Source organism: Tricharina praecox, assembly GCF_024521635.1.
Source record: "Tricharina praecox strain CBS 144465 chromosome Unknown BZA05scaffold_15, whole genome shotgun sequence".
NCBI lineage: Eukaryota > Fungi > Ascomycota > Pezizomycetes > Pezizales > Pyronemataceae > Tricharina > Tricharina praecox.
This window is the reverse complement of record NW_026250417.1, coordinates 43012-57122: the sequence shown is the minus strand read 5'-3', so window position 1 is coordinate 57122 and position 14111 is coordinate 43012. Positions and strand designations below refer to the sequence as shown.

At 56.2% G+C, this 14111-nt stretch overlaps 2 protein-coding genes across 2 annotated transcripts; one reads left to right on the top strand and one right to left on the bottom strand.

Moving 5' to 3' along the window:
- Positions 1-2087: 2087 nt before the first annotated feature.
- Positions 2088-5328, bottom strand: BZA05DRAFT_419327 (uncharacterized protein; the record flags this gene model as incomplete). Its single annotated transcript, XM_051485584.1, has 12 exons — positions 2088-2221; positions 3045-3192; positions 3252-3361; positions 3506-3554; positions 3790-3822; positions 3953-4009; positions 4217-4340; positions 4862-4876; positions 4933-5023; positions 5053-5068; positions 5235-5256; positions 5291-5328. 12 exons carry the CDS (start codon positions 5326-5328, stop codon positions 2088-2090), a joined length of 837 nt encoding a protein of 278 aa, XP_051338571.1.
- A 3436-nt stretch (positions 5329-8764) lies between these two features.
- Positions 8765-11867, top strand: BZA05DRAFT_445657 (uncharacterized protein; the record flags this gene model as incomplete). Its single annotated transcript, XM_051487021.1, has 2 exons — positions 8765-9661; positions 9717-11867. The coding sequence occupies 2 exons, from the start codon at positions 8765-8767 to the stop codon at positions 11865-11867; spliced, it is 3048 nt and encodes a 1015-aa protein (XP_051338570.1).
- Positions 11868-14111: the final 2244 nt, after the last annotated feature.

Below are 14111 nucleotides of genomic sequence, written 5' to 3'. Positions count from 1 at the left end.
CTCATTTCGCTCTCGTCGAAACGACACTTCGGGGGGGGGGGGGGGGGGCATCTCGGCTGGCTGGCTGGGCTGGCTGGGCTGCCATCGTGACTTTTCTTTCTTTTTTGATCGATACACAAGTAGCGTTTCCGAGCCGTGTGTCAATTCACTGCGGCCTGCGGGCTTGGTCGCATGCGGATGAGATTCTGAGCACAATGACAAAAGAAAGGAAAGCAAAGTAGAGAAGTGCAGAGCAGAGCACAGTGGAGTAGAGAAGTGCAGAAAGATGGAGGTTGGCTTATACTGCGTAGCTGAAGTGCAGTTACAGTATGTACTACCAGTACTATCATATCTGGTGGCAGACACGAGATCTCTGAGTATTACCGTAGAGTAGTTGGTGGTATGAAGGCAGGAGAGATCTCAGCATCACGGTAGTATTATCATAGAGTAGCCGGTGAGGCAGAGAGATCTTCAAGCATTGCGGTAGCCGGTAGTAATACTCTACCTAGGCAGGCGAGACCTCCGAGCAGCACGGTACTAGCAACTAGAGCAGCGGTGATAGGCAGGCGAGATCTCCACCGTAACGAGCGTCGCTGACGTGCCTCGTCTCGTTTCCCGCCAAGGTTGGCACTGTTCTCGCGCATCAAGCGTCCTCGCGCATCAAGCGTCCTCGCGCATCAAGCGTCCTCGCGCATCAAGCGTCCTCGCGCGTCAAGCGTCCTCGCGCATCAAGCGTCCTCGCCAGTCTCGCGCGACAGGAACTACGGGAAAAAGCTCACATTCACATTCACAGCTCAGCTCGAAGAAAAAGACGAACCCCTACGATCACTCTACTCACTCAACTCACTCTACTCACTCTACTCACTCTACTATACGGTACGGCCCATCTCCTCGTCCGCGTGCCTACCAGGTAAGTACCTAAAAAGTACCTAGTTGTTTCTCGCATCGCAATCAATCGATCGCCAACTCCAACTCCAACTCCAACCGGCAGCCTTTTTATTCCCTCATCTCCAACGCTGCCCGTCCGTTCCCCCCATCCATCCTTTCCGATTCCGACCGTGGGGCCATGCACGCTGGATGGAGGCAAGTCGTCCGTGTTGGAAATGTATGCTATGTACCAAGAAGGGACGGAAGGGTAGGGAAGGTCGGTAGATACGGTAGATACATGGACATTGGAAAGTAACTACGCTGGATTCTTCGCTCTCTCTCACGCCTGATGCGTGATCTCTACCTCATCGGGAAGAGCATGTCGATAGTTAGCCGGGACTTACCACGCGTCGACCAACCAACTGCGACTTCCGCCCACCACCACCTCCAGAACCACCAGCACCACCAGGAAGTCGAGTGTTCACCCGACCAGCAGCCAACCAGATCGCTCGCTCTGCTTATTCTGCTTTCAGCTTCCCTCTTTCGCATGAACGACTCCGCACGCCATCCGGAGGCCATCCGGAGGCCATCAATAACCTCACCCTTCGGGCGGGGAAGGGTGCAAGAAGCCAGACAGGATTGCTGCGAAAGCCAACGAGGTAGGTGCCCGACAGGATACATTGGCAGGCAAGTATCTACCGTACAATGTAGATAATTATGCGCGGGCGTAAGTACTATCATAGCAACTACCATGATAATCTAGAGCCGTAGAGCAGTCAACCAGTAAAACGCGGCAGAAAAGGCAGTCGCTGCACAGCCTGCGCTCAGGTCCAGGTGTTGCGATAAGGCTTACCCGAATACACTATCCACACTCCCCCCCCCTCCCAACCCCGGCTCGTATGTAGTGTACACATGCACACGGATAAACACTCTATCTGCCACGGAACGGTGAGTTCTGTCCGACACGGTCGTTGCGGTTGCTCCAATCGCTGCACGAGATGCCCGACGATGAGAAAAAAAACCAACCAACAAACCAACCAAACAACCAAGCAACGGCGGAGACCGAGCAACATCGGGCTCTTCATCTAATTGTCGTGGGGAAGGGTGGGGGGGGGGGGGGGGGGGGTGAGGGAGGGTAGATGCGGCCAACATTTGTGGCCGAGATGGGGATCATTGCTGTTGCACTGACCTAGAGTACTCATGAAAATCAACTAGGGAGGCAGCTATCATTTCGCCAACTATCATCTACGTGCACCTGCGGCGACGATGAGATCCAATCGTATCGCCTCGCCTCGTCTCTCCTCGCCTGGTCTCGTCTCGTCTCGTCCGGTCTGGTCTCGGTTGGTCTTGTCGTCGCTGCCGTGTTCCCCGGGGGCTATGTACCGGTATTAGTTGCTCCTATGTAGCTGTTCTGGAGGGAAGGCCAGCTACTATCCTCTTGTGTGCTGACTCCGCGGTGGGGTACTACGTACAGTGCATTAGCGTGTGTACACATTCGCGTGGACAATTCAGGCCAGTAGTAGTATAGTGTATTGAGATAGGTTCGCTGCCAAAATACACTATACTACTGCTGGCCCTGAATTCAAAACACTATACTACTACTGGCGTGAATTGTCCACGCTAATGCACTGTACACACGCTAATGCACTGTACGTAGTACCCCCCCCGGAATGCCACCCAAGGGGATAGTAGAGGAGCCACTACGGAAACGAAGAACGGAAGTCTGTGCACGACGCTGCAAATCAGCACATCACATCACATCACAGCACAGCACATCAATCACGGCAAGATACGAGGGTTCTCCGAGGGGGGGGGGGGGTGCGCATTTCGAGAAAGAAAGAAAGACAGAAGGAAATGTCATGCATGCATCGCTGAGGATCCTTGCAGCGCTGTGCAGTGCCGTGCGTGCGTGCAGTGGGGTGGGGTTGGCTTGGGGTGTGATGGGACTCGGTGGGCTCGGAAAGGCCTGCATCGACAGGATCTCACGTGCAGCTGCGAATGTCTTGGTCGCGGATGAGGAGGACGAGGATGAGGGGTATGGAGGGGTGTGGAGGAGGAGGTGGTGGTGGTGGGTGGGCGTGTGCGGGTGTATGAGTGTGTGGGTGTATGATGAGGGAGAGGGAGGCGTGTTTCGCGTTGGTCTCTGAGCGGAAGGGAAGGAAGGAAAGCATTGGCTCGCTCGCTCGGCACCTACCTACTCTGCGCATGAGATGAGACCTTAAAGATTGAGGCGTGTGTTCCGGACTCGCCTCTCGCCTCTCGGCTGAGAGTCGTCTCTCGCTCGTGATCGGAATGGTGGCAACCGCCTCCCAGTGCCAGGCTCCCAGTGCGGCGTCTGTAGCCGGTCTGTGGCCGGTGAACAGTGAACGGCGAGTGGAAATCCCCCCAGGTAGGTAGGTCGGTACTGTATTCTCTCGAGTGGATCCATCATCTTCGCGCTTCGAGCTTGCTGCTTTGCCGGTGGCGTTCCGGCGCTCCGACGCTCCGCGCATCTCGCAGCGATCGTCGCTATCATCTATGCACTACATAGGCGCGCTGACGGGAGCGGATGCGGGTAGGGATGCGAAACATTATCGCGTAATCTCCATCATTCCGCGATTCCAGGTTTCTAGGATTCAACGATGCCGCGGGAACTTGGAAGGAATAACCATCCCCTTACATACCCGCTCCCTCCCGGTTTCCACCTGGCGGTTGCCGCTAACTTGCCACTGTCCGAGCGTAAAGCGTAGGCGCCAGCGCGCAAGCCAGAGGCGCAGAAGTAAACATTACGGTACATATGTCTCTGCGCCAGCGTCAGATCTACATATTCTAGCCGTGCTCAAACAAGTTACAAGCCGACACTGCTACCAAGTATGCACTGCACTCCGCATTCCTCCCGCTTGACGCGCGGACCGGTCACCGGATTATGCGAGGCAGCGCGATAACGTCGGTAATTATGCTTACCATGCTAGAGAGTACGGACCGGGACGGCTTTTGCTTTTACTGCTTCTTACACACAGTGCTACCTACCTAGGCGGATATGTACTCCGCATTCTTTGCACTTGACGCGCGCGCGGGAAGGATTATGCGATGGCAGATGCAGTGCGATAACTGAGTAAGAACTTACTATATCCGGGCCGGGTCGGCTTTTGCTTTTCTCAGCCTTCTCGGCGTGGCAGTTCGCCTATAAGTAGTATGCATACGCGTGGGTACGGGATGCTCCCTGCCTATACTACAATATGGATGTGCTGATGATATGGGTCGTGGCGACGTCTCGGCTATTGGCAGTGGTGGAGCAGGTGCTTGGGGAGGTCCTTAAGCAGGTAGATACCTAGAGCGAGTAAGGAAGTCCTCTATGTATGTAGGGAAACGCAAAGCCCCATCACATCACATCGCATCGGTAGATTTTCTTCTTCTCGTTGTTTTTCATGGAATTCTCGTTCTTCTTCTCGTTCTTCTTCAGCGCGCAGGGATGCTCGGCTTCGGCCAGCATCGATTGATCGAGAGCGTGCATACTACCCCCCGGTAGTAGAGCTGTGGAATATCGAACCTGGGCATTCAGGGCCCCGGCACTCTGGGATACCTACTGGTATGCTCTCCCTCTCTCGGTCGCTATGTACTCCATCGCCCGGCACCGAGACTCGATCGACGAGGTTCCGGGGGCGGTGAGCGCGCGCAAAATAATGTTTATCGCATCGCATCGCATCGCATTCGCGGTATTGGATCCGACCTTCGGAGGGGGGTATGCACAGTGAAGCGGAGTGGAGTGCAGCTGCTGCATTTCACCCCGGAAATGTGAATTGAATGCGAACGAAATGCGAACGAAATGTGAATGGTTTGTGAAAGGCTGCTTGTTCGGCACCGCATCGGCATCCATCCTACAGTGCCGGTGGTGCGTGCGCAGAGTATGGTAGGTATATTGAGCCCGGCCGGCTGAGGAATGAGATGCGGCGATACGATGCGGAGTGACAATTCCTTCCTTTCCTTCCTTTCCATTTTTCTTCCTGCAGAGGTTCGGTAAGTACTCTACGCACACCTCCGCGATGCCTCACTGTATAGTAGGTATGCACACCTACCTCATACCTCATACATATCTAGAGTACCTACCGAGTTACCGGGAAAGCGGTGAGGCATTGGCTGCCGATATATTGCTCATCTGGGTTTTTACTCGCGGAATCCACCATCTCAACATATTGAACTACGGCAGTGAATGCAGGGATTTTTTACTGCCCACTGAAGAAGCCTATGGGATTCAATTGCCAAATCTAAGCGGCGGTGAGAATTGAATATGCCATCTACATGCGCTACATGCATAGTGGCGGTGGTGGTGGTGGCTGCGATGCTACCTAACATATTCACGCCGACGAGGCTGCGAGGCTGGCTGGCCCTGCCTTTCTTTCCTTTCCTACCTGCGACCGCCGACCACCATCACTGCGATAGCAGGCAGAGTACTCTACTTTCTTACACGGTCGCCGTGATGCCAAACTCGGCATGTAGCCACATCCTCAGAAGAAGCACCTTTGCTTTCTGATTGGTCAATTCCTCCTGCAGACTCCAGAGCACGCACACACATAACACGAGCGTTCACTGCGTTCGCTGCACGGGACGTTGCAGAGCGCACCATGATTGGCTGCTTATTATATCCCTAGCCCAGCTATTCTATTCTTCTATTACCGACCTACCCAAGTCGAGACTACTAGAAAGTGCAAAAGTGTGGCCGGCGGCTAATCCGCACGCACCACTGGCCCAGCAGCACCCCAGCAGCCCGACACAAATTATTATTGGCCCGTGAATTTCGAAAGTTGAGTAGAAAGTCGCATGTCGACCGTTATCCCCATTCGGACCAAGTGCCGCCGCCGTTCGTCGGTAGCGAGAATCGCGAGAATCGAGCGGAGGCCGTGACGTCGATTTCGGTGAGCAGGAGGATCCGGGAGGAGGAGTCTTCGACTGCGTCTGCTTCGGGGACCCTGACGCGACCGCGCGCGGAAGGAGGGGGGGAGAAGAAAGAAAAAATCTTCTGCCGCGAGCGGGAAGGGTTTCGCATCAGGATTTGGAGGGCGCTGGTGAAACCTGCGAGTTGTGACTTGCTGAACCGGTGGGGCGAGGTGTTCTGTGGACTGTGCCCACTGCCCACGTGAGGGCGTGGAAACGCTCGTTGCCGCTGTCGTCGACTTCGGTCGTACTTGCCCAGCATTGGCCAGTGTGGAGATTGAGATTTGACCATCATTGCCGTCGACATCCAGACTCCCAGCGGAACGTACGTTTCCCGCATCATCATCGGCAGCAGGAGCAGCAGCAGGAACGGCGATGTCATCTCGCCCGCCCGCCTGGATGTACCTACCCCAAACGAAACCTTCTTCTGCCTCCACCTCCCAGCGAGCTCCCACTCACAGCGAGCTCCCACGCGCAGCGGTACCGGTACATGCTCTACTGGTGTAGTCGGCGGTACGTACTCTGCCGGTGGGCTCTGCTGGTGGACGCTGCGGGCTGCAGGTTCCCTACCTACAGTATGTGCGGTATGGATGTACGGAACGTGCTTCGCTAGGTAGAGTAGAGTAGAGTAGAGTACTTCCCTACTGCCCTATGCCGACTCGACAGATGCAAAGTTCAAACAGGGCTCGGCAGAGTCATGGGATGGAGGGCTCGTACCTACGCTGCTAGAGTAGAGTATCGCCGGCGGAGAAAGCCCGTTCGCCGTGACAGACAGCCCTCCCTCGCAATCCACTCTCCACCCGCAATCCACTCTCCTCCCGCAATCCACCTAATCCGCCCCAATCACACCCGAAAACGCACCAACCGCCTTGAGCGACGATGCGGATCTTGGGCTGCAGATGGCAGTTTCCCAGGTTCTCCATATCATATCGTATGTATGTAGAGTACCTGTGCAAAGTAAGTAGTCGGACATGCATCGTGGGACCGCACCGGGCTGGGTATGTGTGTATGCACGTAGAGTAGAGAAGTGTGTGGAGTGAGTGCGCACACCCTCGATGGTTTTTCTTCTTTCTTTCTCTTCTTTCGCAGAATGTATGTGCTTTCTTTGCTTTTCGGCCCGAACTTCGAACGGAGGGCCAGGCCAGTCAACCACAGACAGCACGACATCCGTCTAACTGGAGTCTAGAGTAAATACAGCAGGCTGCTGTGATGCAGCGACGATGCTTTTTATTTTGTCCGTTTTAGAGCTGGCTCTCTGTCTCGCTGCCATCCTCGCCGTCTCCGTCATTGTCTCCATGCCTGTCTCCACCTCCGTCTCCCCCACCGGTGGACTACAACCCGCCCTCATACTCTTCGCCCATTCGTCCTCGAGCAAAAGACGTTAATCTGTCCCTCCCCCCCATCCCACCCCCAGCCCCGGTCTGAGAGATAGAGGGGCTGCAATGCACTTGGTGCGAGCAATGCGGCCCAACCAACAGTGTGCCGTGCAAGCAACCTGCGGGCGCTTAACCCCCCCTGTCGCATCTTCAGATGTGCGAGCCAATCCGAATCCTGGCTGCTGTTTCTCCACCGCACACCACCACCAACCATAAACCCAACAACAACGATGCTGGCACCTAGGCTGGGCGGCGGAGGGTGGGTGGTGGGTGAGTGGGGGGGGGGGGGTGGTGCCTCGTCACCGAAGTAGAGCAGAACCGAGTTGCGCTCTCGCCCTCGCCCGGGGAGGGGAGTGGGCGAAGGCACGCAGGATGTCGGGCTGCGCGGATCGCCTTGAGCAAGCAACCAACGCTGGCCGTGGCTGGAGCAGAGAATCCTCTGCTGCCTCTCCCACCGCCCGCATGCTCGAGGGAAAACTGGAAGAAGACGAAGAGATGGAAATAAGAAACGACGAAAGCACGAAGACGACAGACGAAAGGACAAGAAGAAGAAAAGAAGAAACAAAAGAAGAAAAGAACAAGAAAAAAAGAAACCAAAGAAGAAAAGAACAAGAAGAAGAGGGAAAAACATAGAAGCGCGAACTGCGATCACGCACGCTTACCGTGCTGTTCGGCCACACATCTCGAACCTCCCAAGCCCCAAGTGTGGCACCAGCCTTCTTTCGATCTCCCCCCTCAGCGCCAAAGGACATCGCAATGGGGGGAAGAGTGACCTCGACGTTGATGGTGGACTCCGTATATAGACGACGAACGGCCGCCGCATACACACTCGAAATACATACCAACATCACACCCACATTCGCTTTGACACTGCAAGCAAGACCATCGCCCATCTGTCCACTCAACCACACACTCTCTTTCTCCCAGCCAACCAGCAACACGGATAGCTGTCTGTCTGTACTCTACCAGCATCCTGCCCCACCCCCTCGGCCATCCCCCCCAAACCCACCACCCATCCCCCCAAATACCACGCCCCCATCCCTACCAGCCTAGCGTTCTACCCACACCTGAGCGCCTGCAGCCAGCGTAGTACATAAGCCTACCACCCCCTCACCCGCCGTATCGAAAAGAGTCCTGCGCCGTACTCTTTCCGCCTGAATATAATCACCATTTCTTCCCTCACTGCTTTGCTGTGCTTTCTGTTTTTATTCTGCAGCTTCGTCGTCGTTTCCAGCAAACCAGCAAGCGAATCTGTGCAGTCGACATTGTCCATCGCTACTACTACCACCACCACTACTCACTCCTCCCTCCAGCAGGGCCAAGTCCATCCTTCTCCAAGTTGTATCTGGCTGTACAACGGTGAAAGGCAAGTGGACTCCACACCATCAGAGGCTTACGATAGCCGTTCCGGAACGACTGTGATCGTACGCGAAAATATTAAAGAAATGGTGAGCGAACTCACTCATACCGATCGGCAACTACAGTGCTGATCACTCGCTTGCTTCTAGGCCTCTTCGTCTCTACAATTCCGCCGTTCCCAGACGAACGGCAACACCGCCATTCCTCCCCGTCTACTGTCAATGGGCCGGCGCCCATCGCGCCCGGTCTCCAATGCCACCTCGATCGACAGCATGTCTGACGCCGAGGAGCAGCAGCCGTCGCGGAGGAAGTCGGCGCAGCACGGCGGCGGCTGGCAGTCGAGGAAGCAGTCGCAGGTCATGCGCCACGCCGAACAGGACGATGTGTCCGATGCCGAGAGCTTCGACAGCTTGAGCTCGCGCGCAAAGTTCATGAGCGATCTGCTGAGCGACAGCGACTCGGCCTTCTCGGAGGGCCGCAACTCCATGACGTCCATCTCGTCGTACGGGCCGGACACGCCAAAGACTCCTGCGCCGGAGTACATGAACGATGGATACATTGAGATCTATGATGAGAAGACGCCAAGGGAACGCGCTGTCTCCATGGAGGTTACCGGGTCGATGCAGATGCAGATGAAGGAGATGACCACGCAGGGCCCTAGGGGACCGCACTTGTTCAGATCGTTCTCGACGAGCCATGCTTCCAAGATCTCCACTAACCATATCTCGCTCCCGACCCTGTCGATACCTTCGACTCCCATTGTGGATGGTCGTTCGCCATCGACCCGTTCGCCTTCGGTCCGCACGCCATCGCTCCGATCGCCGTCGGTGCGCTCGCCATCAGTCCGCTCTCCGTCGGTGCGATCGCCTTCGGTCCGCTCGCCGTCGCTCCGTTCGCCGACGGTACACTCGCCATCGCTCCGCTCGCCGTCCACCCGCCACAGCCACAGGTTCTCTTATGCCTCGTCGGCCGATGAGGGCGAGGAGATCATGATCATGCGGCCGCAGAGCGAATGCTTTTTCGACACCGACGCGGTGCGAGGATGGGCTACCTTCCAGGTGTGTAGGTGGATGGCTGCGCTGTTTGACCAGGAGATGGTCGACGCCTTTGCACAGAACGACATCACCGGAGCGATCCTGATCGATCTGAAGTGGGAGGATCTGAAGGAGGTTTGTTTGACACTTTTTTCTTTTTCGTAAGCGAAGGGCTGACATCGAAATATAGTTGGGTATCCACTCCTTCGGTAAGCGCACCGAGCTGTGGACGGAGATCAACCACCTCCGTGCCGCAAGCCTGCCTACGCCGGACCGTGCCGAGTTTGTGCAATCTTCCGCCAGGCTGTGCCGCAGCGGCAGTGTCAACTCCACACGCACCGTTTCGACCCCTCGCCTCGCCCAGACCCCAAGGATGCGCTCCAACTCTTCGGTTTCGGTCGGCTCGCAGATGATGACCGCCGATGAGTTCGAGTCCATGATCCTTCCCGATCTTCCCGTGATGCCTCAATCCGCTCGGTCGGCCCGGTTCCCCTCGATGTCGAGGCAGTCGCACCCCCAATCCGGCCTTCAACAGCAGATGGCTTCCCCGATGATGGAGCAGCTCCCGGCCGTGACCATGAAGTGTCCCTCCGAGCCCGATATCGTCTCCGAGGCCGACGAGGAAGGTTCCGACGACGGTCCTCGCCAACGTACCCGCCCCCAGGTGCGCAAGAAGAGCAAGCGCATGCAGGTCCGCATGCCTCAGCGCACCCTTGCCGTCGACTCGATCATCATCCAGTCCGACGACGAGGCGCCCGGTGGATACGTCGCCAAGATCGAGGCCATGACCTCGTTCGAGAACAGCCGTCCCATTGGACGCAGCAGGAGCAAGCGCGAGAGCTTAGCGCCATCCGACTCGGTGTCCCTGAGGGCTGCCCGCAAGTACAGGAAGAAGTCGGATGAGCCCAAGGCTCACAACTGCAAGAAGGGTGACCGGTGCCGCAAGCACGGAAAGCAGGCGCAACTGACCGCCAAGACCAAGACCACCACTCTGAGGAGAAGGATCAGGTCCGAAGTGGTCTCCGATGCCGGAACCATCCTCATCGCCACCACTCCCAGCATTGCCGCCTTTGACAACGAGCCTCTGCCGATGCTCGAGTCGATCGCTTCCGGGTCGCCCCGTCCCCAGAGCTACAGCCCCAGCATCATCGCATCCTCGGATGCCCTGGGCCAGTTCAACCGCAGCGACATCCGACTCAAGGAGAGCGTCCTCCGTGAGGTTTCTCGCCTGGATCCCCTGGACAACGTCAGGAAGTTCCTTACCCACCAGCACTTGCAGCACATGGAAGAGCGACGAACATCTCCCCCTCCCGTGCCCAACAAGTCTCAGGATGACATGAACCGTGCTCAGCGCTCGACTCCTTCCCCTCCTCCCGTCGCGCGTGAGATGTCCATCCCTCCTCACTCCGCAGGCTACCCTTCCTACGCCGCCCAGAGCCGCCTCGCCGCGATCCCGGCGGCGTCGCACCAGTCGGTACCCATGGCTGCCGCCGCAGCGGCCCAGCTACCCAGGTCGCAGACCACCCCTCCCGTTCGGTCTCAGACTCCATCCTGCGGTCTCCGCATCCAGGGTATGGAGCAGGTTGTTCCCCCATACGCGAGCAGCATCTCGAGCGTCTCCGCGCGCGGCCCCATGATGCGCACTACCACCCCCTTCTCGGAGGCAGACGTCCCATGCCCGACCGGCACGCCCGTCAACTTCCGCGACCAATCGCAGTCCGTGCCGCCAGACGCGCACTACCGCCGCTTCCCCACGCCGACCCTCGAATCTCTCACCGCACCCATCATCCCCGCCGGCCCTCGCTCCGCGCCCCTCCGCCCCACCCACCTCAACATCGTCGACGAGAACGCCGAGTGGGAGGCCGTAGACGAGGAGCCGAAGATGGCGCCGTCGCCCAGCATGCGCACCCACTCCGGTTGGATGAAGAAGCGCCGCACAAACTGGTTCCGCCACGAGTGGCCTGACCACCACTTTGTCCTCCGCGGCACACGCTTGGGTTACGCCCGCGACGTCGGCGTCTCCGAGGAGGGCGCTATCGATATGGATCAGTACCAGGTCGCGTGCTCTAACTCTGGCAGCACGAAATTGTCTGCCGCGTTTAAGGCCGGTCGCATCTTTGGCAAGAAGAAGGAGGATGGCACGCCTGGCTCGTACTTCTTCCAGCTTGTTCCGGCGAATGATGCCAGCAAGGGCGGAAAGAAGAGTTTGGGCAAGGTTCACTGCTTTGCCGTTGGGAGTCGCGAGGAGCGCATCGATTGGATGCGTGAGCTCATGCTCGCTAAGGCGATTAAGCAGAAGGGCCAGGGGTTCGAGGTCGAGGTCAATGGTGAGCGCGTGTAGATTGTCACACTTTTTTCTTTCTTTTGTTTTTGGTTTTCAGTTTGGATTTGGATTTTGATTTGGCTTCGGTGCACGTATGTTGGATCATCATAGCGACGGATCTGTTTTGGCTTTTGTTTGACGCTCCACTTTGTTTACTTCTTCACTTCGCTTCTTCTTCTTTCTGCTTCTTTTTGTTCTTCTTTTCGATTCTTGTTCTTCTTGCGTGTAGTGTAGTTAGGACGGGTTAGGGATGGGACGATGTGGATGAGTTACGGGCAGTTGTTTGTTTTTCTATCTATTTTCTGTTTCTGTTTCTTTGTTTGTTTATGGTTGAGATGGGGATAGGGGACGGGGCTTGGGGGGCTTGGAGCTTTTTTCTTTCGGTCTGGGATCGGGGATACTTGGATATTTGGATTTGGATTTGGGGCGGGTTATTTTTTTTCTGTAGGAGAGGTCCGGTTTGGCGTTTACTTCACTTTATGATATTTTTTTTTCTACTTCGATTCGTGGTTGTAATTGCAGATGCTCGTGGATACGGGAACTCGAGATGGTTGTTTTTTTGATTTCTACGATGGATACTCGGAGGCTTGGGGGTTTGGATACTTGGACGTTGGACTTGGGATGTTGGGTAGGAGGTGTGCGAATATGGGAATAGGTATGGGAATATGGGAAGATAGGAATGTGGGGATATGGGAATATGGGAATATGGGAATATGGGAATATGGGAATATGGGAATATGGGAAAAATCAATTGCGGTCTGTTTAAAGTTTAGATGTTTTCTTTGCAGAATGAATCATGATACCTAGGAAGTCCCTTTTTCCGCTCTTTTCTCGTCACTCGTGATGCAGGTGGTGACCGACCAGACTTCGAGTTTTCGGTCGAAGACTTAAGACTCAAGTCTGGAGAAGGTTGGATCGAATTCACCAGGCACGTGCTATCACGGTGCCAACTACCGCTAGTCGCTAGATCTCTAGGTATTTTTAACCACAACCGCATGAGGCTATTGATAGCCCAACTCGAATGGAGTCTGAGACATGCGATAGTTACATATCTAGCGCGGACCGCGGTGTGGACCGCGGTGTGCACTCGATGATTCGCTGGATCAAAGCGGGCGCCGGGCGGGTATTTGTGTATTTTTAGATCCGCGCAGATACTTGTGGGTCGTGGGTGCTCATTGGTCAGTATACATATAGCCAGTGGTAGATGAGTCATGGACTCGTGGTCGGTGGTTATTGGTTATTGGTCAGTGGTTACTGGCGAGAGCTGGGAGCGGAGGAATGCTGCGAATCTTGCGATGGGACAGCCAGCGTCTCGCTGAAGTCCCGAAGCGAGGCGATAGCGCGCGTTTGGAGGAACCGCTTCCACTTCCGCTACTAGTACCGCTAATGTTACCGGGTCCGATGGAAGAGTTGGGGGGCAAACGGGATGGTAATGGTGGTATGGTGCACTGTGTACTGTGTAGACGTCGGTATGTAGATGGCTTGTAGATTATCCATTATCGAGTGCACGTACCCAGACTCCAACATAGAGGACGAGACCCGTCGCTTAGCATTGCCGACCAACAACCTACGGGGCGAACAAGCTCTGTTCCTCCGTCCCTCCGTCCCTCTGTCCCTCTGTCCCTCCTTGATCGGCCGGCATGGGCACGAATCCCGTCCTCCTCCTCCGGCCCTGGCACCGACGGAGAGCAGGCGACAGTGGCGACAGTGGCCACAGGCAGGCACGATGTGCATTGGAATGTCTGCCCCGGGCCCCGGTGGTAGGTTGTATCGAGCACAGTCTTGCAGTCTGGTAGTCAGGCATGGGCGCTCACTCGGTTGCGCTTGAGCGCGCGAGTGCTCGCACGTGACGGGGACCGGTTCGTGCGATGGCGTGGTTGTTCTACATCGTATCCCGCGCGCCCCCGCTCCGCCCTCCCCCACGTAGTTGTATGTATGTATGTGGTGAACAAACAAGCCTCACCTTCTCTATGTATGTACTCGAGTACACACAACAGCCGGTCGACGCTGCATTATGCGTATGTACATAAGTCCTCTAGTCCGGACTCCGCTTATCGCCACGTGCCAACTACCAAGTACCGGTACTTATGCGGTCATGCCAGCGGCCGGCCGCGCCACCTCGATACGAAACTCCGCAAACCCGCAAACGCCGCAGCCGCCCCCACTGGCTAGAGAGAGCCTGGGCACATCCACGGCGGGGTAAATACTCTACTAATAATCCTTCATGCACACGTATTTATTCCGCCGTACGCGGCAGGAAAA